The sequence below is a fragment of the Salvelinus namaycush genome, chromosome 3, assembly GCF_016432855.1.
Source record: "Salvelinus namaycush isolate Seneca chromosome 3, SaNama_1.0, whole genome shotgun sequence".
NCBI lineage: Eukaryota > Metazoa > Chordata > Actinopteri > Salmoniformes > Salmonidae > Salvelinus > Salvelinus namaycush.
The window spans coordinates 15244761-15270068 of record NC_052309.1 but is presented as its reverse complement, the minus strand read 5'-3'; the positions used below and the strand labels follow the sequence as shown (position 1 = coordinate 15270068).

Genomic DNA, 25308 nt, shown 5'->3' with positions numbered 1-25308 from the left:
ACCCTTGCACACATTTTAAACAATGCGATTTTTTGGAAACTTTGGTATAAACGTAGTCCACTCTGTACGTACAGATTCTAATTTTGTGAACAAAAAAATTGTAGTAAGGTCAAATGTTTCATTGATGAGAAAATAACAGAATGTCGGCCAAAATCCATCTCACTCAACTTCTCCCACTGTGCTTCCTCTCATTTTATTTGGTGGTGAGTGGAAATGCCAACCAGGTGCTTCTTATTTATACATCCGGTGAAACATCTGGCTCATTGTTCTGTGGCAAGAGGGTCCACTCCCGTCAACATCTGTCCACGTGGGAATACAGCAATAAGCAGACCGCCTTGCCTGCCTTCCCACCTTTGGGACGACTGCCATTGTTAAGGCGGAGACTATCTCATCATTATATACAGTATCTCTGGTGCAGCTCATATGCCAAATGTTAGAAAGCCTCTCCTTTCCTGGTACTGAGTTAGTCCCAGGACCTTGTTTAAGCCTGAAACCAAATGGGCAGCTAGACATATTGGCCTTTAGCATCTGACAGATTCAGCATAAACCGTTTATTTACGGAACAGTGGGGCTAGAGCCATATATTTACATTTTTCGGAATATTTTTTCCCGTGTGGATCCTTCATCAAGTTCATACAGTACATGGTTTTTACCTTAATCCAGTTCATGACAGAAACTGGCAGTGGCATACAGAAACAAGATAGCAGAGGGATTCATCCCTGCATTTTGCAAGGCCCTCTCTGAAACGGAGTTGATGAGTCATGGATTTACAATTTTTCTGAGTTGCAGACACCTAGGTAATCAAACATGGTGCACAACTAAACCACCACATTCAACCTAAGACAAAATTGACCATATTGCAATTCTACTACTAGGGATTCAAAATACTGTCGCCTTTTACCATCATCTTGGACCTTCCACGTATTACATCTAAAAATAAAACAAAAATTACAAGTTGACAGGAGATACTGCATGGTGGCGCACCATCCCCATGAAAAAATAAAGTCAATTGCAAACGAGACAAGTAACAAAGAGAAGTAAAAAATATTTATTGCAATATTTGCTCCGCCAGAAGTGCTGGGGATCCCTTTTCTCTCTCGGGTGACCTTTGACCTAATACATCAAATTCTACATTTACAAAAAACTCCCCTGCATGTAGGCCACAGATACTGCACGCTTCGCTTTCAACAGAATAAATTATATCCAAGAGACTCCATTGTACAGCATGGGTAAACAAATAAAGGGAATAAAACATAAAATAAAAGGTAAAGGTTTTAAAAGTAGCTTCCCTGGAAACTGAGCTAAGCTAAAGAAATCCAACCGGTGCTAGGTTAAACTCCAAGAACACTTTATTTAGAACATTAACAGACTAATTTCCAACATTCACTTTGTTTATTTATTTTTTTAAACAGAATTTGTCAGAGATAAACATTGTTTTTTTTGTGTGTTAAACTTTGATACAGTGAGAAAATCAAACAACCGAGTTGCTGTACAACAGCGAAGGAGCTTCCACGCAATGTTATCCAAACATTTCCTTCTTGTGTTTTTTCTGTTTAACTTAAACATATCCTGGATCCAGATTAAAATGTTCATCACAGACCAAAAGTTCACAATACCTGCTCTCCTCTCTCTCTGCCATCTCGTGCTTACATTTATGTTTTGCATGTCTGTAGTATATTTGTCTTTTCTGTATTAGAAAAACGTTGTATCCTCATAGTAGAGTTTGGCTGCAAAGAGTTTGTCTGAGAATAACCGTATAGTCGATTAGGAAGTTCCCTCCTTCGCTGAGTACAGTGACCGTAAAGTCTGCACCACTCTGTTCGTCAGCTTGTGTGCACTCGTCAAGGCGATTTTCTTGTAAATAATGTCAGACTCCTTGATAGTGTCCACCCAAGGCACCGTTTTGCGTCCGTCCCGTTTCTTAGCCTCGCCCCAGACTCCAGAGTAGGAGCCAGCCATCCATTGCACTCTGTAGCCCGTGTTGGTCTTCTGGATGATGCGGGCGATCTGCGGCCGGTCCTTGTACTTGGGGCAGCAGAGGGCGATGACGTCCCTGGCGGCCAATGTCTCATTCATGTGACCTGAAGCCTCTGCAGAGTCGCCGTGCTTCCTCGACCGCCGCGATGACTGGGGAGAGAAACAGCAGCGTTACACCTCACATAGCATTCCTTTACTACAACATCCAACTAACTGGAGAGAGCACATAGGTTTAAGAAGCCAACATGGCAGTTATCAGTCTTCTAATACATCCTTAACAGGGACAATAACAGCTGCAGTGCAATGACAGTGCAATAACAGGCTGCTTAGGTCTCACCACTGGGGTTTTCTCATCTCCGTCGCTCTCGTCGTCGTCCGTCTCTATAGGAGCCTGGTGGTGGTTCTTGTGGTCCTGGTGGTGGTTCTTGTGGTCCTGGTGGCTGGGCCCTCCCAGCAATGAAGTGATGGCTTTGTTTCTGGCGTTAGCGCTGGCTGACGCCTCACCTTCCTCATCCTCCTCATCAGGGTCCAAATGCTCCATCAGTAACTTGAACTGAGAGAGACCAGAATGTTAACCAGTCTGCTGTGCTCAGACATGGCTAGTTTAATTTACTGCACACCTTTAACAAAGTACAAAAAGGAACTCCATCTGGTTCAATTCTGTTTAAATTCAGTAAATTCAATAAGTAAATTGGAATTCCAATCCCTATTTTCCTTAACTCCATTACAGGACCCTAAACTAAACGACTCAAGACTTTAAAAAAAGGAAATGTGGTCAGAGTGAGCTCTTACATCTAGGTACTGTTTGACGATCCTCCTCTTGATGTCGTAGGTGAGTTCTACGTTGGCCAGGTCAGAGGTCAAGAAGTCCAGTGTCTGGTGAGGGCTGAAGTGCACGTGACCCTTCCTGTTCACCGCCTTCTCATATACCTTGGCCGATTCCGTCGGAGAGTACTTTTGGATTTTACTACAGTGGGCAGAGGAAGAAGTTGAGTTTAGGTTAATTCCTCATTAAAGTGGCAATATGTAACCTTTTGGGCAACCTGACCAAATTTACATAGAAATGTCAGTTATAGATCGATCATTCTAATTGAAAGCAAGTAAAGAGGCTGTAGACCTGCTCTGTGCTCGCTATTTTTATGCTTCCCGTTCTCAAGTTTTGTTTTTGCGTCTTTTACTTTCGATATTGTACATTAGCTTCAAAAAGATGAAACAACAATATTTTTGGTTATGTAAAAGTTATTTCAGAGCGGTTTAGACGGTACAATGATTCTCTACACTATACTAGCTTATTTTGTCACAAACTGAAATTAGACAAACTAAACTCAGCAAAAAAAAGAAACGTCCCTTTTTCAGGACCCTGTCTTTCAAAGATAATACGTAAAAATCTAAATAACTTCACAGATCTTCATTGTAAAGGGTTTAAACGCTGTTTCCCATGCTTGTTCAATGAACCATAAACAATTAATGAACATGCACCTGTGGAACGGTCGTTAAGACACTAACAGCTTACAGATGGTAGGCAATTAAGGTCACATTTATGAAAACTTAGGACACTAAAGAGGCCTTTCTACTGACTCTGAAAAACACCAAAAGAAAGATGCCCAGGGTCCTTGCTCATCTGAGTGAACGTGCCTTAGGCATGCTGTAAAGGGGGCATGATTACTGCAGATGTGGCCAGGGCAAGAAATTGCAATATCCGTACTGTGACACGCCTAAGACAGCGCTACAGGGAGACAAGACATTTTCACGTTCGGATGAAAAGCGTGCCCAGAGTAAACTGCCTGCTATTCAGGCCCAGAAGCTAATATATGCATATTATTAGTAGATTTGTATAGAAAACAATCTGAAGTTTCTAAAACTGTTTGAATGATGTCTGTGAGTATAACAGAACTCATATGGCAGGCAAAAACCTGAGAAAAATCCAACCAGGAAGTGGGAAATCTGAGGTTTGCAGTTTTTCAACTCATTGCCTTTCCAAGATACAGTGTAAATGGGGTCATATTGCACTTCCTAAGGCTTCCACTAGATGTCAACAGTCGTTAGAACCTTGTTTCAGACTTCTACTGTAAAGGGGGAGCGAAAAAGAGCTGTTTGACTAAGGGGTCTGGCAGAAGGCCATGAGCTAAATCATGCGCGCGGCCGTGAGAGCGAGCTCTGTTCCTTTACATTTCTAAAGACAAAGGAATTGACCGGTTGAAACATTATTGAAGATTTATGATAAAAACATCCTAAAGATTAATTCTATACATCGTTTGACATGTTTCTACAAACTGTAATATAACTTTTTGGACTTTTCGTCTGAACATTCGCCTGGACTTGCCCGCGCCTCTTGAATTTGGATTTGTGAACTAAATGCGCGGACAAAAAGGCGGTATTTAGACATAAATGATGGACATTATCAAACAAAACAAACATTTATTGTGAAACTGGGATTCCTGGGAGTGCATTCTGATGAAGATCATCAAAGGTAAGTGAATATTTACAATGCTATTTCTGACTTTTACTGACTCCACAACATGGCAGGTATCTGTATGGCTTGTTTTTGTGTCTGAGCGCTGTACTCAAGATTATTGCATGGTGTGCTTTTTCCGTAAAGCTTTTTTGAAATCTGACACAGCGGTTACATTAAGGCTGTGCATAACACTTGTATCTTTAATCAAAGTTTATGATGAGTATTTCTGTAAATTGATGTGGCTCTCTGCAAATTCGCAGGATATTTTCGAGGCACAACATTACTGAACATAACGCACGATTTCTGGATATAAATATGAACTTTATCGAACAAAACATACATGTATTGTGTAACATGAAGTCCTATGAGTGCCATCTGATGAAGATCATCAAAGGTTAGTGATTCATTTTATTTCTATTTCTGCTTTTTGTGACTCCTCTCTTTGGCTGGAAAATGGCTGTATGTTTTTTTGTGACTCTGACCTAACATAATCATATGGTGTGCTTTCGCTGTAAAGCCTTTTTGAAATCAGACACGATGGGTAGATTAACTTCTTGACGCTTAAAAAAAAAAAAAAAAAATGATAACGTTCCCAACGTAAACGGACTATTTCTCAGGCCCAGATCGTAGAATATGCATATAATTTACAGATTAGGATAGAAAACACTCCAAAGTTTCCAAAACTGTCAAAATATTGTCTGTGAGTATAACAAAACTGATTCTGCAGGCAAAAACCTGAGGAAATCCAACCCGGAAGTGCCTTAAAAAAAAGAAATCCCTGTTCTGTTGCCTGCCCCTCCTCCATTTAAAGGCGTATCAACCAGATTCCTTTTCCAATGGCTTCCTCAGGCTGTGACCAGGCTTTAGACATAGTTTCAGGCTTTTATTCTGAAAAATGAGCGAGATTTTTCAAAACGAGTCAGGTGTCCTTTGATTAGTTCCTGCGCGCGAGAGGGGTAGCTCGACATTTTCTTTCTCTCTTTCATTGAGTAGGTTTTCGTCCGGTTGAAATATTATCGATTATGTATGTTAAAAACAACCTGAGGATTGATTATAAAAAAATGTTTGACATGTTTCTACGAACATTACGGATACTTTTTGGAATTTGTCTGCCTTTCAGGAATGGAACGAGGCTGTGGTTTTCAGAACATAACGCGCAACCCAAATGGCGTTTTTTTGTTTGTTATAAAACTAATATTTATCGAACGAAAATAACATTTATTGTGTAACTGGGAGTCTCGTGAGTACAAACATCCGAAGATTATCAAAGGTAAGCGATTAATTTCATTGCTTTTCTGACTTTCGTGACCAAGCTAATTTAAGGCTAACTGTTCTAGCATTGACTGATACACTCACAAACGCTTGGATTGCTTTCGCTGTAAAGCATATTTTCAAAATCTGACACGATAGGTGGATTAACAACAACCTAAGCTGTGTTTTGGTATATTTCACTTGTGATTCCATGATTATAAATATTTTTGGGATTATTTTTGAATTTGGCGCTCTGCAATTCAGTGGTTGTTTAGGAAAATGATCCCGGTAACGGGATCCGTAGTGCTTAACAAGAAGTTAAGCTTTAATTTGGTGTATTGCACTTGTTAATGTATTAAAGTTAAATATTAAAAAAATATATTTTTGAATTTCGCGCTCTGCCTTTTCAGCGGATGTTGTCGAGGGGTTCCCCTAGCCTTGCAGCTGGTGGCTACACCAATTACTGACTGTTACTTTTGATTTTGACCCCCCCTTTGTTCAGGGACACATTATTCAATTTCTGTTAGTCACATGTCTGTGGTACTTGTTCAGTTTGCCTCAGTTGTTGAAACTTATGTTCATACAAATATTTACACATGTTAAGTTTGCTAAAAATAAACACAGCTGACGTTTCTTTTTTTGATGAGTTCATTAGAGTTTTAGCAACCAGGAAATGGCGGAGCGATTTCTGCATAGTGCAACTAACTGAGAAATTGACATCGCAACATAAAAAGACAAGACATATCAGTATATTGTGATCTTCCTAGCTCTGTCTTTCATGTCCAGTGAGGCGGTAAGGTGAGATGTTATGTGGTTGTGTTCCTCCTGGCATTGACGTACCTGTCCGAGAAGCCGTAGAGGTTCTTGAGATGCTGCTTTAGAACCAATAGTAGTAGTATTCCCTGTGAGGCGTTGGCAAAGTCCAACAGGGGAATGGGGTTGTCAGGCAGACGCTGCATCACCTTGTCCAAGTCCTCCATTTCCAGGTCAGAGTCAGAGTCTGACTTAACAGGGGCCTGGGCCCGGTGTTTGGGCTTTCTGGGCCTGTGGACCACCTCGTTGTCCTCGTCACTACTGTTGGAGCTGATGCTGTGACGGTTATGTTCCTCCTCCGATGACGATGATGATGACGAGTTCTCCTCCTCTGACTGGTACTTCCTCTCTTTCGACTTCTTCTCCCGCTGCCGTGGCTCTTTGAGAAGGGACTGCAGAGATGACAGAGGAGTGAGTCAGTCATTCACAACCAAACAAAGGCTATCGTTAGGGATTGTTATAGGATATAAAACCCACGACAGCTTGTAAAAGTCTATAAAAGTCACATTATAGTTAGTGCTTTCACAAGCCTGTGCACTTGTGGCTACGTGTGATCTTTTAAGTACTTATGGCAAGGCTGCTGACAGACACTACATAGTGACGTGTGTATCACCTACCTCCTTGAAGGACTGCAGCAGGTTGCTGCCGGACACAGACAGTGTGATGTCAATGTGGTGCATGATGAAGAGAGGCTCCTCCTGGATCTGGTAGGGGAAACAGGCTAGGTTGTCTGCCATGTACAGGAGCATGTTGACCTCAATCTTCTGCAGGGGGAAAGTCACAATACCAAACATTACTTCACAAAACTGTTCATTTTGTCTATAAAAATAAGGATTGTATATGAATGTTTACTGCTATAATACTGATTATTCTTAGTGTGTGTCTAGGGGGAAGGAGGAACTCACCGAGCTGTCATCAAACAAGTTGAGCAGTGAGATGAGGAAGGCTCGGCGGTGCTGCCGGTTGGATCGGACCATGGAGAAGAGGTGGGCGCAGAGGGCGGAGGTGGTCTCGTCCTGCCGGTAACCCCGGATCACCGTACCCTTAGCTGACCAGATAGCCTGCTGCACCTGGTAGGACATCTTCATCCCCGCCACGGCCTTCATCTGGACACACACACACACAACCAAACACGTTCTATACATCGATAACATACTGTACAATAGATGATCACATTACCAGCCTGTTGAGAGGCCAGTCTACTCTTCCTACCCTGAGACCAGTCTACAGACAGAAACACTCACATGGATGAAGCCGCTGTATTTCTTATCAATCTCCACCAGCTGCTGGTCTGCCTTATTCCTCATGGTGGGCTCTGGGTCTGTTCCCATGGCAATCAGGTAGGGCACACACTGAAACAAAACAGGATGTTGGGTCAACAGGGATTACAAAGCTGTGGAAACAAGTGGTTGTATACTGGTACTTCACCCATAATAACACTTATTTATTCCAGTCCAAAATTAAGTAAAAACTCTGTGCACAGCATTATGTCCAGTTACACCTATTAAAGGTCCAATGCAACTGTTTTTTAAAATCTCAATATCAAATAATTTCTGAGGTAACAATTTAGTACCGTCCTGTCATGGTTTTCAATTCAAATGGTCAAAAATAAACAAAAATAGCTTCTTGGCAAAGAGTCATTTTTCAAGCAATAATTTAGCTAGGACTGTCTGGGAGTGGTCTGAGTAGACAGTTAAAACTAACTGTTATTGGCAGAGAGGTTTGGAACTCTTTCTTATTTGTCTATTAACTAATTTACCGCCTGGTGATGTGCACCAGAGGCAGCGGCCTAGACCGCTACACCACCCTAGGCCAGAGCCTTTTCTAATTCTTTAACTGACCAGAGTTTGTGCATGCCTTGTTTGAGAAGAGTAGCCCAGTGGTGTGTACTGTCTGAGGTGGAAGCGTACCTGTACAGGATGGATGAGGCCCTGGTTGAGTGTCAGGGCAATGACGTTGAGAGCAAAATGTCGTACGGTGGACTGTGTGTGGAAGAAGGCCTCCAGCACCTGCTTCAGGTACAGCTGCATGATGGAGCTGCTCATACCTGACGAGATGTCACCCATCTCCTTCAGGTCCTCCTGCTTCGACAGCTTCTTCCCTGTAGACGTACAAAGACAAGAGCCATTTAGGAAACTAGCCACTAGACAACAACATCATCATGGAGGCATGCCCTAACTAACACATCCAATATCCTTAGCTCCATTCTATCAACTTGAAGATATTGCTATGCTTGTGTGGACTTATTTTCTACTTGTATTGATATGAATGAATGAGCTAGGGCCACCAATACAAAAATGTATGCACTTCATTTTGTAAGTCACTTTGGAGTAAATAGCATATATATTATATTTAATGGACACAGAGGTGAGACTCACACTGTTGGTCGGCCTCCTGCATGCGCGAGTCTTCCTCCTGCAGGTATGTCTGCAGGTTCTTCAGCACCTGGATCTTTAGGTTGACAGAGCTCTTCCTGTCTGACAGGATGCCATTGTACAGACTCATCACATCCTGCATGAACATCAGCCCTGGGTACTGGATGAACTGGAAGCCTGGACAATGGAGAAAGGGGGATAGGGAGAAAGAGGAATATCAATAATGAGGAACCAGGGAAACAAGCCATTGGTGATGAATGACAGAAGTTTGAAAGGTGCTGCAATACCAATACAGAAGGGTCATTGTTAGAGCAACACATGGTCTGTGGTAGGGTGAGGTGAGCTTTACCTAGACCAATGATGGCCTTGGTCTGAACTTCCTCATCTTCATGCTTAGTGAAGTACAGCAAAAGCTCCATCACTTTTTCCTTTATCACAACCTACAACACACAAAGGGAAAAGCAACATCAAGTTCTTATTCCCGTCTTTCATAAAATGTTTTTTTTTTTTTTAAACAGTTGGTCACAACAATGTTAAGAAAAATCTGTTTTCTTGGACCGACCTTTGTGGGGCCCTTGAATTCCTCCTCGTCAAAGTCAAAGTGGCGACAGAGTGCCCCCACAGTGAACAGCGAGCGCAGCAAGGCCGGTTTGTTAGCAGCCAGAACAGGGTTGTTGGAGTCCTCAGAGTGCTGGGTCTTCAGCTTGGTCAGGGCACCATAGTAACGGTTGAAACAAGCCCAAACAAACTTGTAGTTGCGAGTGACCCTGTTCACCACAGCTCCAAGACAGCTCACACAGTGTTGTACAACCTGAGAAACAAGATTACCGAATAACTAAAAACAGCATTTTAACACCTTTTATTTGTTCCTTCACGGTTATTTTAGTATTGAACCTGGGTACAAGCTGTAGCCTTTACAAGAGACATACCGTCATGCCGTATTTGATGATGAGCTTCATCAGGTCTTCCTCTATGGTGGTGAGGAAGGTCTCAGAGGGGTGCTCCATCAGAGGGATCACCAGCTCAAGGATCTTGGCCACGTTACAGATCACCATGAAGTCACTCTGGGTCTGGAAACACAAGAGAAATCCATATTGATAGGGTTTGGCCGGCGTAGGCCGTCATTGTAAAATAGTAATTTGTTCTTAACTGACTTGCCTAGTTAAATAAAGGTTAAAGAAATAAAATAAATTGATACAGCCAGAGAGATTTTTATGTTGTGAGTCACAGCTTGACCCCCGTTGGTCACGTTGTTGTATAAAACTTGTACTGACAATGATCAACCACTAGATGGCCCTAGAGCTCTATGTAAAAATCAAGTGGACATTTTTTTCCTTTAACTTTTACACCTGGCACAATAACTTACTTATTTCAGAAAAAAAATAACATCACAATAACTACAGTAAATTTCTACAAATTGAGGAGAGAAAGTGTCCTTACGTTGCACTTGGTGGTGAGATAAGGCTGGATGGTCATGGCATGTTTGACCATCAGCTGGGATCGGATTTTACTGAACAGAAAGAGGGTGGTGATGCAGGACACCAGACGGTTGGAATTCACCCCCTTGTTCTCAATGTCTGAAACACAAACACAGATCCTTTCTTCAGACTCAACTGGACTTTCTCACAGTCCATGAGAGTTTATCATATCATAATCAACAGTACATTCATGTGTCAGTATAAATGGCAATTTGAAATCAAAACCGTGAGTACACCAAAGATAGCTGTGAGTGAGCTCCATACCAGTGAGAGACTCTTCATATTTTAGGATGTGTTCCACTAGATTGTCCACCAGCTGAACGCAGGCCTTTCTGGCTGGCTTATAGGCGGCATCTTCCTCGGTCTTCAGCAGCTAAACAGGGATAGAGTAGGGGGAGGTTGTGAGATGAGGCACACAACCATCACAAGTCTGTCTTGAACTCATTTGCAACAGCTCTCATTAGAGAAAACTGATAAACAAGTCACAGTACATACGTTTCAAGGATGGCCTGAAGTAAACAGCATTACTTCCTGTGCTTGATACTCTCCATAACCATAAATAGGCCTACATGTGATAATCAATAAACCTGAGCCAATGATAAAAAAGTTATGAACAAAACTCCAGGCCAACTATTACCATGTAATACACAGCACAGACACAATTCAAAATACTCACGTTTTGAAGCAGCTGCTCAAACCAGTCATAGCCTGTATCTTTGCATGCAGACACCTAGGAAAGATGGATGTCATCAGGTCAAGACATGTTGAACAGTCACGCCTAAAATACAGTAACACAGACCGATATGTACATTGGAAAGTTATTTGTCTGTTTGGTAGTTCTGTGCTCAGCTTTGAGCCCTGGAACTCACCACGTCTGTGATGTTGAGGATCTTGCGGGTCATGGCGTCTTTATCGTGATTGGGTGTAGGGGTGAACCAGAGTTTCTGGAAGGTCTCGTTCACAAGTTTCTGAAGAAGGTGGTGCAACATTTTGAAATATGCAAACAAAGACAGGTAACTTTCTGAAGCCCTGCGACGTATCCATTCACACATGAAACACAGACATTTAAAGATGCAGACAGATGCATACCTTGATGCCCTCCTCGTCGTTGACCCTGCGGATCATCTTGACACACATCTCAGTGATCTTGTTGAAGGTGGGTTGCTCCAGACAGATGTCTCTAAGGATCTTAATCACCCTCTTCCTCACACTGATACCCGTATCCTGGAAAAAGAGGGGCAGAATTAATACATTTACATTTTAGTAATTTAGCAGGTCTTATCCATAGCGACTTACAGTAATGAGTGCATATATTTTATGTACTTTTTCATACTGATCCCCCATGGGAATCAAAACGACAACCGTGGAGTTGTCAGCGCCATGCTCTACCAACTGAGCCACACAGGACCCAGATGCTGATGCTAAGGCAACTTCCACCATATTTACACAATGTCACTCCAGGGTTACTTACCCCTGCATTTTCTAAATTATATTACAAGCGATCATAATATATATTATCCAAAATAAGTTAAACATGAAATATATGTCATATTAACAAAATGACAAACCGGAGTAACTTGTTGGGTAGAGCAGAAATGATAGGTTCTCATCGGCACTTAATTTACGTTTGAGAAGCCTGCAGTTCTCCAGCAGAGCCATAGGTGGCAGTGTAGAGAAAAGGATATTACCTTAAGTGAACTTTTACACTTAGAATGAACCCTCAGCTAGAGGTGGCAAGCGTCATCGGCCCAGTTCCATTTCTCACTGCTCTGTGTGAGCTGATGCCTTCTCATCCTCCTACAGCCCACAGAAAGGGCTCTGAGCCATGTTATCCTATCTGACAGCTTGTTTGAGTATTGCTCAAAGAGTTGCACTTCACATCTGTGTTTAGGGTGAATGTCCCGCTGTGACTCGGTCTCTGTGTATAAAGATGTGCGTTACCCTGCTTGTTGAGGTGTGTATTATGGTGTGTGTTCGTTACCAGTATCCTCTCAATCAGCATGTCGTAGTACTGCTCTGTGAGCTGGGGTCTGCTCAACACAAAACGCCCCAGCAGCTCCACAGCAGCCTCGCGTACACTGGTGGAGTTGTCCATCAGACGACCATGGACCCCGCGCTGCATGTCCAACTGATGAGAGAAGGAGAGGATGAGGACTGAGGAAACACTTATGCACAGACAAAAAGGCTCTGAGCATATTTAGGTGCATCAGGTTTAGTGTTGGGTAGAGCAGACTCACCCTGGCCAGAATACTGGGGTCTACAGCCACCACCTCAGACAAACACTTCATGGCTTTAGTTCTGACAGCTATGGCACTCTCCCCCAGCACTCTCAGGATCTGTTGAAGAGGAGCGAGAGAGGGATTATTTACAAACCATACACACAGATCACCAAATTAACACACATGAAGGAACTTAATCAAATCACTCTCGCATACTCTTACCTGTGTTAAATAAATATCGAAGCTCTGAGCGAATGGCCTCATAGAGGCCAAATATCTGACAATCAGGCAGGAGTCATCATAGTCCACAGTGTCAGAGTTCATCCTGTGGGGGAAGAGAGGAAGAGAAGAATGCATTTGAAAAAAAGAGACACAGGCAAACACTGAGGTTGAAGCACTGACAGTGGGACAGTGAGGGTTGAGTCCTACCTCAGTGTGCTGAACTGCGAGGGCGCGGTCTTGATAATGTTGCGGAGGTACTTCTTGCGTGCCTCGGCTCTCTGCATGATCTCTCCGGTGGTCTCGATGTCCTTGGCGTGGTGGTGGCCTTCAGAAGAGTCCTCGTCCCCTCGCTGGTTCTGAGACTTCATGGCCTTCTCCATCTCTGTCAAAGTGTCCCTGAACCACTGGGCGATGTAGAACTTCCTGGCAAACTGAAGGCAGCAGCAAAAATCAACAGTTACATCTCAAACCTGATATGTGAATAACGGCAATGGTGGAAAAAGTACCCAATTGTCATACTTGAGTAACAGTAAAGATACCTTAATAGAAAACGACTCAAGTAAAAGTTAGTCACCCAGTAAAATACTACTTGATTAAAAGTCTAAAAGTATTTGGTTTTAAATATACTTATCAAAAAGAAAACGTAATTGCTGAAATATACTTAGATATTAAATGTAAAAGTGAAAGTATAAATAATTTAAAATTCCTAATATTAAGCAAACCAGACGGCACAATTGTCGCGTTAAAAAAATAAAAAAAAAATAATAATTTAATTTACGGATAGCCAGGGGCATGATCCAACACTCGGACATCATTTACAAACAAAGCATGTGTGTTTAGTGAGTCTGCCAGATCAGAGGCAGTAGGGATGACCAGGGATCTCTTGATAAGTGTGTGAATGGACCCTTTTTCTGTACTTTGGGGTGTCAGAGTAGATGTATGGAATAAATAGTACATTATTTTCTTTAAGAATGTAGTGAAGTAAAAGTAGTCAAAAATATAAATAGTAAATTACACATACCCAAAAAAAACAACTTAAGAACAAGTGTATCTTTAATTATATGTAAAACATGTATCTTTCATCAAAGTTTATGATGAGTATTTCTGTTATTTGACGTGGCTCTCTGCAATTTCTCCGGATATTTTGGAGGCATTTCTGAACATGGCGCCAATGTAAACCGAGATTTGTGGATATAAATATGCACATTATCGAACAAAACATAAATGTATTGTGTAACATGATGTCCTATGAGTGTCATCTGATGAAGATCATCAAAGGTTAGTGATTAATTTTATCTCTATTTATGCTTTTTGTGACTACTATCTTTTGCTGGGAAAATGGCTGTTTTTCTGAGCTAACATAATCGTTTGGTGTGCTTTCGCCGTAAATCCTTTTTGAAATCAGACATGTTGGCTGGATTCACAACATGTGTAGCTTTAATTTGGTGTGATTTCATGAAAGATTGATTTTTATAGTAATATATTTGAATTTGGCGCACTACATTTTTTCTAGCTTTTGGCCAAGTGGGACGCTACCGTCCCACATATCCCAGAGAAGTTAAGTAGTACTTTCAAGTATTTTTCCTTGGCTAAGTACTTTACACCACTGAATATAGTGTAGCTATAACTACAGTATGTTCAGAAAATACACTCACAACTAGAGATGGATCCGTCTCTGCGTTCTCATCCATGTAGTCCAACAGGGCCTTCTGCAGCTGCTGGGTCTCATCATTGCCTTGTGTCTAGGTTGATAACAAAACAGCAACAACATTGTGTTACCATTTTGCTGTGTATATCTTGAATGACAGTTGACTTTGAGGATTGTTATGGTCAGACTGAACGCCTAGCTACCTCTCTGAGGATGCGGTCGATGGAGCGCTGGTCCATCTTGCTGGTGACGCCGTCTTTGCGCAGGCGGGCAGCGACGGTGCCCAGGTAGTCTAGCGATGCCACCCTCAGAGCCATCTCTGTCTGCTTATTGCTAAACTGATGCACCTGGAACAGAGGATAGGGAGAAGAGTGTCATTCAGGCTGCTTTTTCTTTCCACAACAGCAAATAACCCCACTCACCAGAGGAGTCCCATGTGCTTTTATCAATAGCTCTACTGCTGACCAATAACTGATTGGTTTAGCTATGACGGATGGACTCACCAGTAGACGACCCAGCAGACTGAGGAGAAGCTCAGCAGCTGGCCACTCTGGTTTGTTCACCGTAGACAGCAGGTCCTGGACAAAGTTTTCAAACAGTGGGCGATAGTCCTCCTCTCCCTGCTTACTGCCACACCTGAAACACAGACAGAGGAACACAGAGGCTTGGTCAAAGAGCTAACAGTATCATAAAGAGATATCTTACACCATTTTCTATTAACAGTTCTAATCTAGTTTGATTGTGAAAATAATGAAAGGCTGTTAAGAGAGATCATCTTACTTCTTTAGGAAGACGGACAGGAAGTTCTGAGCTGCTCGCATTGCCGTCTCATAAGAGTTCGTGATCAGGACATCTTGGTCCACCTGGGAAAAGAGCAAGCAATTGTGAATAAAAGTATTTGGTCAAGATGTCCATCAGATGATTCCTAGCCCAGTCGGCATGGCCATCCCTAACATACCTTCTTATCATACTCGTCGTGGCTGTCCCTGTTGTTCGGGAGGTGCACCACACATTGGATAAGCTGAAGCACCAGAGCTGTGACCATCTGGATGTACATGGGCTCCCCATCCTTATCACTGCTGTTCAGCCTAGGGACGCACATATAGACAAATACACATACAGACAACCTCAATTGCACTCCACACTGCACCCCCACCTAGATAAGAGGAATACCTATGTGAGAATGCTGTTCAGCTAAGCGTTCAACTCCATTGTCTCCTCTCAGCTCATCACCAAGTTTAGGACCCTGGGACTGAACACCTCCCTATGCAACCACACTGCACACTGCCCTAACCCATCTGGACAAGAGGAATACCTATGTGAGAATGCTGTTCATCGACTACAGCTCAGCATTTAACACCATAGTACCCTCCAAACTCGTCATCAAGCTCGAGACCCTGGGTCTCAACCCCGCCCTGTGCAACTGGGTACTGGACTTCCTGACGTGCCGCCCCCAGGTGGTGAGGGTAGGTAACAACATCTCCACCCCGCTGATCCTCAACACTGGGGCCCCACAAGGGTGCGTTCTGAGCCCTCTCCTGTACTCCCTGTTCACCCACGACTGCGTGGCCATGCACGCCTCCAACTCAATCATCAAGTTTGCAGACGACACTACAGTGGTAGGTTTGATTACCAACAACGACGAGACGGCCTACAGGGAGGAGGTGAGGGCCCTCGGAGTGTGGTGTCAGGAAAATAACCTCACACTCAATGTCAACAAAACAAAGGAGATGATTGTGGACTTCAGGAAACAGCAGAGGGAGCAGCCCCCTATCCACATCGACGGAACAGTAGTGGAGAGGGTAGTAAGTTTTAAGTTCCTAGGTGTACACATCACGGACAAACTGAATTGGTCCACCCACCCAGACAGCGTGGTGAAGAAGGCGCAGCAGCACCTCTTCAACCTCAGGAGGCTGAAGAAATTCGGCTTGTCACCAAAAGCACTCACAAACTTTTACAGATGCACAATCGAGAGCATCCTGTCGGGCTGTATCACCGCCTGGCACGGCAACTGCTCCGCCCACAACCGTAAGGCTCTCCAGAGGGTAGTGAGGTCTGCACAACGCATCACAGGGGCAAACTACCTGCCCTCCAGGACACCTACACCACCCGATGCCACAGGAAGGCCATAAAGATCATCAAGAACAACAACCACCCGAGCCACTGCCTGTTCACCCCGCTATCATCCAGAAGGCAAGGTCAGTACAGGTGCATCAAAACAGGGACCAAGAGACTGAAAAACAGCTTCTATCTCAAGGCCATCAGACTGTTAAACAGCCACCACTAACATTGAGTGGCTGCTGCCAACATACTGACTCAACTCCAGTCACTTTAATAATGTAAAAATTTATGAAAAATGTATCACTAGCCACTTTAAACAATGTGACTTCATATAATGTTTACACACCCTACATTACTCATCTCATATGTATATACTGTACACGATACCATCTACTGCATCTTGCCTATGCCGTTCTGTACCATCACCCATTCATATATTTTTATGTACATATTCTTCATTCTTTTGTGTGTATAAGGTAGTTGTTGTGATATTGTTAGGTTAGATTACTCGTTGGTTATTACTGCATTGTCAGAACTAAAAGCACAAGCATTTCGCTACACTCGCATTAACATCTGCTAACCATGTGTATGTGACAAATAAAATTTGATTTGCAGCTGGATCCTGGACTTCCTGATGGGCCGACCCCAGGTGGTGAGGGAAGCCACGCTGTTCCTCAACACAGGGGGCCCCACAGGGGTGAGTGCTTAGTCAAATCAAATGTATTTGTCACATGTGCCGAATACAACAGTGAAATGCTTACTTACAAGCCCTTAACCAACAATGCGGTTTTAAGAAGAGAGTTAAGAAAATATTTACTAAATAAACTAAAGTAAAACATTTAATGACATTTTAAAAAGTAACACTATAAAATAACAATAATGAGGCTATATACAGGGGGTACCAGTGTCGAGTCAATGTGCGGGGGTACAGGTTAGTCGAGGTAATTTGTACATGTAGGTAGGGGGTAATAATAAACAGTGAATAGCAGCAGTGTAAAAACAAAGTGGTGGGGGGGGGGGGGGATCAATGCAAATAGTCCGGGTGGCCATTTGATTAATTGTTCAGCAGTCTTATGGTTTGGGGGTAGAAGCTGTTAAGGATCCTTTTGGACCTAGATTTGGCGCTCCGGTACTGCTTGCCATGCGATAGCAGAGAGAATAGTCTATGACTATGGTTGACTGGAGTCTTTGACAATCCTTTGGGCCTTCCTCTGACACCGCCTAGTATATAGGTCCTGGATGGCAGGAAGCTTGGCCCCAGTGATGTACTGGGCCGTACGCACTACCCTCTGCAGCGACTTACGGTTGGAGGCCGAGCAGTTGCCATACCAGGCGGTGATGCAACCGGTCAGGATGCCCTCGATGGTGCAGCTATAGAACTTTTAGAGGATCTGGGGACCCATGCCAAATCTTTTCAGTCTCCTGAGGGGGAAAAGGAGTTGTCGTGCTCTCTTCACAACTTTCTTGGTGTGTTCGGACCATGATAGTTTGTTGGTGATGTGGACACCAAGGAACTTGAAACTCTCGACCCGCTCCACTACAGCACCGTCGTCGATGTGAATGCGGGGCGTGTTCGGCCCTCCTTTTCCTGTCGTCCACATGGTGGCATAGTCGTGGCTGCATCATATTATGGGTGTGTTATCATTAAGTAGTGGGGAGTTTTTCAAAAAATAAATAAAAATAGAATGGAGCTAAGAACAGCTTTCCACACGACACTGGGAGATGAAGTCACTTTTCAGCAGGAAAATAACCTAAAACATGAGGCAAATCTACATAGAAGTCGCTTACCAAGAAGACTGTGAATGTTCCAGAGTGGCCGAGTTACAGCTTTGACTTAAATCTACTATAACATCTATGCCAAGACCTGAAAATGGCTGTCTAGCAATGATTAACAACCAATTTGACAGAGCTTGAAGAAATTTTAAAAGAATAATGGGCAAATGTTGCACAATCCAGGTGTGGAAAGCTATTAGAGACGTACCCAGAAAAACTCACAGATGTAATTGCTGCCAAAGGTGCTTCTACAAAGTACTGTCTCAGGGGTGTGAATACTTATGTAAATGAGATATTCCTGTATTTCATTTTTTTTCTTCTTTTTCTTACCCCCTTTTCTCCCCAATTTTCGTGGTATCCAATCGCTAGTAATTACTATCTTGTCTCATCGCTACAACTCCCGTACGGGCACGGGAGAGACGAAGGTCGAAAGCCTCCGAAGCACAACCCAACCAAGCCGCACTGCTTCTTAACACAGCGCGCCTCCAACCCGGAAGCCAGCCGCACCAATGTGTCGGAGGAAACACCGTGCACCCGTGTCCCCCTTGGTTAGCGCGCACTGCGCCCGGCCCGCCACAGGAGTCGCTGGAGCGCGATGAGACAAGGATATCCCTACCGGCCAAACCCTCCCTAACCCGGACGACGCTAGGCCAATTGTGCGTCGCCCCACAGACCTCCCGGTCGCGGCCGGCTGCGACAGAGCCTGGGCGCGAACCCAGAGGCTCTGGTGGCACAGCTAGCGCTGCGATGCAGTGCCCTAGACCACTGCGCCACCCGGGAGGCCTGTATTTCATTTTCAATAAATTTGCACCAATTTTTATATTTCACTTTGTCATTATGGGGTATTGTGTGTAGATGAGTGAGACAAAGCGCGTTCTTGTTCTACCTTATGTTATTTTTAGTGCTACATCGATATTGATTACGGCATTGTTCGGTTTAGAGATAGCAAGAAAGGCATTTCACTCTCCTTGGGCAGGTGACATTAAAACCTGAAACTAGATAAACATTCTGAAAAGAACAAGAAAATGGTTTCATAACATTATTAGCATTTCTGAAATTCTCCTTGAGAACTACTGATTTGTGTGGTCTCTCGTGGCACATGTTCTCTGTCGGTGCAGTTACCTGAAGTTCCTGAGGCTGCGTTTGCTGGTGGGTAGTCTGGCCAGAGAGGTGAAGATCTCTTCCAGGATGAGTTGCCTGTGTTTTTCATAGCGAGAGAACACCTGAGGGGGGGCCCGAAGGAAAGGCTCATCATTAGAGTGACGCTGACATTGCAATACATACAGTCGTGGCCAAAAGTTTTGAGAATGACACAAATATTAATTTCCACAAAGTTTGCTGCTTCAGTGTCTTTAGATATTTTTGTCAGATGTTACTATGGAATACTGAAGTATAATTACAAGCATTTCATAAGTGTCAAAGGCTTTTATTGACAATTAAATGAAGTTGATGCAAAGAGTCAATATTTGCAGTGTTGACCCTTCTTTTTCAAGACCTCTGCAATCTGCCCTGGCATGCTGTCAATTAACTTCTGGGCCACATCCTGACTGATGGCAGCCCATTCTTGCATAATCAATGCTTGGAGTTTGTCAGAATTTGTGGGGTATTGTTTGTCCACCCGCCTCTTGAGGACACGTTCTCAATGGGATTAAGGTCTGGGGAGTTTCCTGGCCATGGACCCAAAATATTGATGTTTTGTTCCCCGAGCCACTTAGTTATCACGTTTGCCTTATGGCAAGGTGCTCCATCATGCTGGAAAAGGCATTGTCCGTCACCAAACTGTTCCTGGATGGTTGCGAGAACTTGCTCTCGGAGGATGTGTTGGTACCATTCTTTATTCATGGCTGTGTTCTTAGGCAAAATTGTGAGTGAGCCCACTCCCTTGGCTGAGAAGCAACCCCACACATGAATGGTCTCAGGATGCTTTACTGTTGGCATGAAACAGGACTGATGGTAGCGCTCACCTTGTCTTCTCCGGACAAGCTTTTTTCCGGATGCCCCAAACAATCGGAAAGGGAATTCATCAGAGAAAATTACTTTACCCCAGTCCTCAGCAGTCCAATCCCTGTACCTTTTGCAGAATATTAGTCTGTCCCTGATGTTTTTCCTGGAGAGAAGTGGCTTCTTTGCTGCCCTTCTTGACACCAGGCCATCCTCCAAAAGTCTTCGCCTCACTGTGCGTGCAGATGCACTCACACCTGCCTGCTGCCATTCCTGAGCAAGCTCTGTACTGGTGGTGCCCCGATCCCGCAGCTGAATCAACATAACTTCTTCGTAATAGGGGGCGCTATTTTCACTTTGGGAAACAATCGTGCCTAAATTCAACGGCCTCGTACTCTGTTCTAGATCATACAATATGCATATTATTATTACTATTGGATAGAAAACACTCTGAAGTTTCTAAAACTGTTTGAATTATATCTGTGAGTAAAACAGAACTCATTTGGCAGCAAACTTCCAAACAGGAAGTGAAAATTCTGAAAATGGGGCTCTGTGTCAGGGCCTGCCTATTCAACTGGCTTATATTTATGGATCTGTATGCACTTCATACGCCTTCCACTAGATGTCAACAGGCAGTAGAATGTTGAATGGGGTGTCTAGCTTGATCTGAGACCGAATGAGACCTTTTGGAGTGACAGGTCCGCTCTTTTGTCAGTATTCAACTGCGCACCAGGGAACCTAACATTGTCTTCTGAAATGCGTTACGTATACACGACGAAATGCTCCGGCTCTGATTTTATTGGATACATATGAGAAAAACATCCTAAAGTAGGATTTTCAACCGAGTTTGACCAGTTTATTCGACGTTTATAGGGAATTTTGCGTTCAGTGCGCAAAGATTTCTTGGACATGTGCCCTCCACATGGCTAGCCAAAGTTGCTAATTCGACAGAAGAAATGGACATTCTAAAACAAAACAACGATATATTCTGGAACTAGGACTCCTTGCACAACATTCTGATGGAAGATCATCAAAAGTAAGAGAATATTTATGATGTTATTTCGTATTTTTGTGGTTTTTTAAAATCTAACACAGCGGTTGCATTAAGAACCAGTGTATCTTTCATTTTCTGCACAACATGTATTTTTTAGTAAAGTTTATGATGAGTTTTTTGGTTAGATTACGTGACTGTCCAAAATTTCTCCGGACATTTTGGTGCTATTTGTGACGATGGCTGCGTTGTAAAACCCAGATTTGTAGCTCTAAATATGCACATTTTCGAACAAAACATAAATGTATTGTATAACATGATGTTATAAGACTGTCATCTGATGAAGTTGTCCAAAGGTTAGTGATTAATTCTATCTCTATTTCTGGGTTTTGTGAAAGCTATGTTGGCGGTGAATAAATGGCGTTGTGTGTTTGGCTATTGTGGTGAGCTAATATAAATATATATTGTGTTTTCGCTGTAAAACACTTAAAAAATCGAAAATATTGGCTGGATTCACAAGATGTTTATCTTTCATTTGCTGTACACCATGTATTTTTCATAAATGTTTTATGATGAGTATTTATGTATTTCACGTTGCTCTCTGTAATTATTCTGGCTGTTTTGGTGCTATTTGTGATGGTGGCTGCAATGTAAAACTACGATTTATACCTCAAATATGCACATTTTCGAACAAAACATAAATGTATTGTATAACATGATGTTATAAGACTGTCATCTGATGAAGTTGTTCAAGGTTAGTGATTAATTTTATCTCTATTTGTGGGTTTTGTGAAAGCTACCTTTGCGGTGGAAACATGGTGAAAACATGGCGTTGTGTGTTTGGCTATTGTGGTGAGCTAATATAAATATATATTTTGTTTTCGCTGTAAAACATTTTAAAAATCGGAAATGATGGCTGGATTCACAAGATGTTTATCTTTCATTTGCTGTATTGGACTTGTGATTTCATGAAATTATATTATATGATATCCCTGTCGCGTTAGGCTAGGCTATGCTAGTCAGCTTTTTTGATGAGGAGGATCCCAGATCCGGGAGGGTGACTCGTTAGAGGTTAAAGAGACGGTCCTGGTGCTTGCTGGACTTTCTTGGGCGCTCTGAAGCCTTCTTCACAACAATTGAACCGCTCTCCTTGAAGTTCTTGACGATCCGATAAATGGTTGATTTAGCTGCAATCTTACTGGCAGCAATATCCTTGCCTGTGAAGCCCTTTTTGTGCAAAGCAATGATGACGGCACGTGTTTCCTTGCAGGTAACCATGATTGACAGAGGAAGAACAATGATTCCAAGCACCACCCTCCTTTTGAAGCTTCCAGTCTGTTATTCGAACTCAATCAGCATGACAGAGTAATCTCCAGCCTTGTCCTCGTCAACACTCACACCTGTGTTAACGAGAGAATCCCTGACATGATGTCAGCTGGTCCTTTTGTGGCAGGGCTGAAATGCAGTGGAAATGTTTCTGGGGGATTCAGTTCATTTGTATGGCAAAGAGGGACTTTGCAATTAATTGCAATTCATCTGTTCACTCTTCATAACATTCTGGAGTATATGCAAAAAGGCAGAACTCCGTGGAAACCCTGGTTTGGATTCTTACCGCAGTCACTAGTTTGATGGCACACAGCTGTAGCTCACTGACACTCTCCACAAAGAATGGAGTGATGCCCATGGAGGAGACCTGAGGGAAGGAGAGAGAGATGAGTTATAAGGTAAGCAAGCAGGTCAGAAATCATGACCCCCAGGGATAGCACTAGGAGCGGAGTCTCACCTGCAGGATGGTGGTGTCAGTCAACAGCTGTATCTCCAGGAGCTCAGAGATGTTGCTGACGATGTCACACACCTTGTTGTAGAGCATGATGATCACCCTCTGCTTGTGTGTGGAGCTTTTAGCTCTCTTAGCCCTGGAGCTCAGCAAGCCACCTGGGTGAGAGAGGGGAGGAGAAGAGAGACAATGAATAAAAATTCATTAAAAAAAGCAAAGCAGAGACCCTTTCCTCAGTCAGTCATGGCAGGGATATGCATAACAGTGGCCCAAGTAGTTCCGAGTGGACCACACTGTCTTGTATGTACTTCACATGAACCGTCTTTCAAATGTTCTGGGTGCTCTGGTCTTGAACAAACCACCGTCAAACTCAAAGTTTAACAGAGTGTATGAAGACTGTGACTGGACATTTATGTAGCCAGTTCTCACCACATTATGTTATATGGGTTTGTTCCAATTGTTTTTGATAGTAAGGTGGGGTTAGGGTGCTGACCTCCGTGAGGGTCCACTCTGTAGACAGGGTCATACTGAGGGTAGAGGGTGTTTTGCAGGTGAAACTTGGTGTACTGCAGCACCCTCTCAATCACGTCCTCGATGTACACCGCCTTGGGCATGCGGGCCGACGTCATGATGTTGAGGGCAGTCAGACAGGCGTCAGCTGACTTCGTCACGCGCTCCATGATGAGGTCACGCCACAGTCGCTCCTCGTCTTCTGCGTCTGCGTCCTGTTGGACAGAGAGAGAAGACGTTCAGACAAGTAGAACTTCTCTATGGAACATGTTTCTTAGGCCGGAAGACTAAATCTGGGTCTGGGAAACCATATGTGGGGACAACTTACATGGTTCATCAGTGTGGAGAGTTTGGACCCGTCCTGAATGTTTTTCTCCAGGATGTTCAGGACCTTCACCAACTTACCAGATGAAAGCTACGGATGAGACAGATGAGAAAAATATAACAGAATGCCAAAAAGATTGACATAAACCTGCATCCAGTGTTCCCCTTTCTTACCCTGAAGGTGATGCCCATGGCCTTGATCTTAGCAGATTCGCTGGCCAGTTCACTCAGCTGGTGTTTCCCCAGCAGAAGCTCCTGTGGGATCTCATCGTCATCTGTTGACGAGAGTTGTGGAGTTACAGTTGGCAGTTCTGTCACCGTCATTTATAACTGAGCATTACTATGGCTGATATCAAATTACATTTGAAAAGAAATCCAACAATCACAATGTTATCTTTCCCATTCTTGGTAGAAATGTCATTCAAACCTCTGAAGAAAATTGAAAATAAATAAATATGTAAAGTAGATCATGAATAATGCATACCCATAGCATTGAAGTCAATGTCCTCCAAGCTCTCCAGAATGTTGTCCACACTGGCTGAGAACCTCTTGAACGTGGAGGAGTCCATCAGTTCTGTTGAGTAAACAACACAGAGAAAGTGAATAACCTGCGCTTATGAGACCAAAGACATACAACAAAGACATTACTGAATTTAGAGTGAAATTACCTTCTGCTGTCAGCTTGGGCTCGTATGCCTTTCTTTTCTTCTGTTTCTCCTTCTTCTTCATCTTTCTGGCAACTGGACAGGATTGACATATGTTAGGACAATGACATTGGACAGCAACACTTATCTAGTGAAATATTACTACTACTCATCCTCAGCATTTTACCCTGTATCTAATGCACAGGTATATCATGCTGGTGTATGCTCTATTTAGTGCCTTCAGAAAGTATTGAGTTATTCCAAATGTTGCTGTGTTACAGCCTGAACTCAAAACGGATTAAATATATATTTTTTCTAACCAAATACCTTTTTGCAAATGTAGAGAAAAAATGAAATACAGAAATAACTAATTTACATAGGTATTAACACACCTGAGTCAATAATTTTTTTATTTATCCGTTATTTTACCAGGTAAGTTGACTGAGAACACGTTCTCATTTACAGCAACGACCTGGGGAATAGTTACAGGGGAGATGAGGGGGATGAAAGAGCCAATTGTAAACTGGGGATTATTAGGTGACCGTGACGGTTTGAGGGCCAGATTTGGAATTTAGTCAGGACACCGGGGTTAACAACCCTACTCTTACGATAAGTGCCATGGGATCTTTAATGACCTCAGAGTCTGGACACCCGTTTAACGTCCCATCCGAAAGACGGCACCCTACACAGGGCAGTGTCCCCAATCACTGCCCTGGAGCATTGGGATATTTTTTAGACCAGAAGAAAGAGTGCCTCCTACTGGCCCTCCAACACCACTTCCAGCTGCATCTGGTCTCCCATCCAGGGACTGACCAGGACCAACCCTGCTTAGCTTCAGAAAGCAGCAGT

The 25308-nt window shown here is 43.2% G+C and overlaps 1 protein-coding gene across 2 annotated transcripts in view; it reads right to left on the bottom strand.

Moving 5' to 3' along the window:
• Positions 1–1025: 1025 nt before the first annotated feature.
• The window catches only part of LOC120045005 (nipped-B-like protein B), a 67083-nt gene continuing 42800 nt past the window's right edge, over positions 1026–25308 (bottom strand). For both annotated transcript variants that reach the window (XM_038989807.1, XM_038989808.1), the window contains exons 13-46: positions 24484–24555; positions 24300–24389; positions 23990–24090; positions 23820–23906; positions 23475–23706; positions 22988–23139; positions 22817–22897; positions 19395–19495; positions 15397–15526; positions 15219–15301; positions 14942–15074; positions 14642–14785; positions 14446–14532; positions 12998–13221; positions 12791–12893; positions 12587–12685; positions 12331–12477; positions 11439–11573; positions 11219–11317; positions 11026–11079; positions 10614–10722; positions 10312–10448; positions 9801–9941; positions 9434–9682; positions 9221–9311; positions 8875–9048; positions 8407–8597; positions 7741–7848; positions 7402–7602; positions 7114–7260; positions 6524–6888; positions 2770–2944; positions 2315–2530; positions 1026–2127 (exon numbers count right to left, since the gene is read on the bottom strand). In XM_038989807.1, coding sequence (XP_038845735.1) covers positions 1765–2127; positions 2315–2530; positions 2770–2944; positions 6524–6888; positions 7114–7260; positions 7402–7602; positions 7741–7848; positions 8407–8597; positions 8875–9048; positions 9221–9311; positions 9434–9682; positions 9801–9941; positions 10312–10448; positions 10614–10722; positions 11026–11079; positions 11219–11317; positions 11439–11573; positions 12331–12477; positions 12587–12685; positions 12791–12893; positions 12998–13221; positions 14446–14532; positions 14642–14785; positions 14942–15074; positions 15219–15301; positions 15397–15526; positions 19395–19495; positions 22817–22897; positions 22988–23139; positions 23475–23706; positions 23820–23906; positions 23990–24090; positions 24300–24389; positions 24484–24555 — 5021 coding nt within the window. In that variant the 3' untranslated portion in view covers positions 1026–1764. The remainder of the gene's footprint in view (positions 2128–2314; positions 2531–2769; positions 2945–6523; positions 6889–7113; positions 7261–7401; positions 7603–7740; positions 7849–8406; positions 8598–8874; positions 9049–9220; positions 9312–9433; positions 9683–9800; positions 9942–10311; positions 10449–10613; positions 10723–11025; positions 11080–11218; positions 11318–11438; positions 11574–12330; positions 12478–12586; positions 12686–12790; positions 12894–12997; positions 13222–14445; positions 14533–14641; positions 14786–14941; positions 15075–15218; positions 15302–15396; positions 15527–19394; positions 19496–22816; positions 22898–22987; positions 23140–23474; positions 23707–23819; positions 23907–23989; positions 24091–24299; positions 24390–24483; positions 24556–25308) is intronic.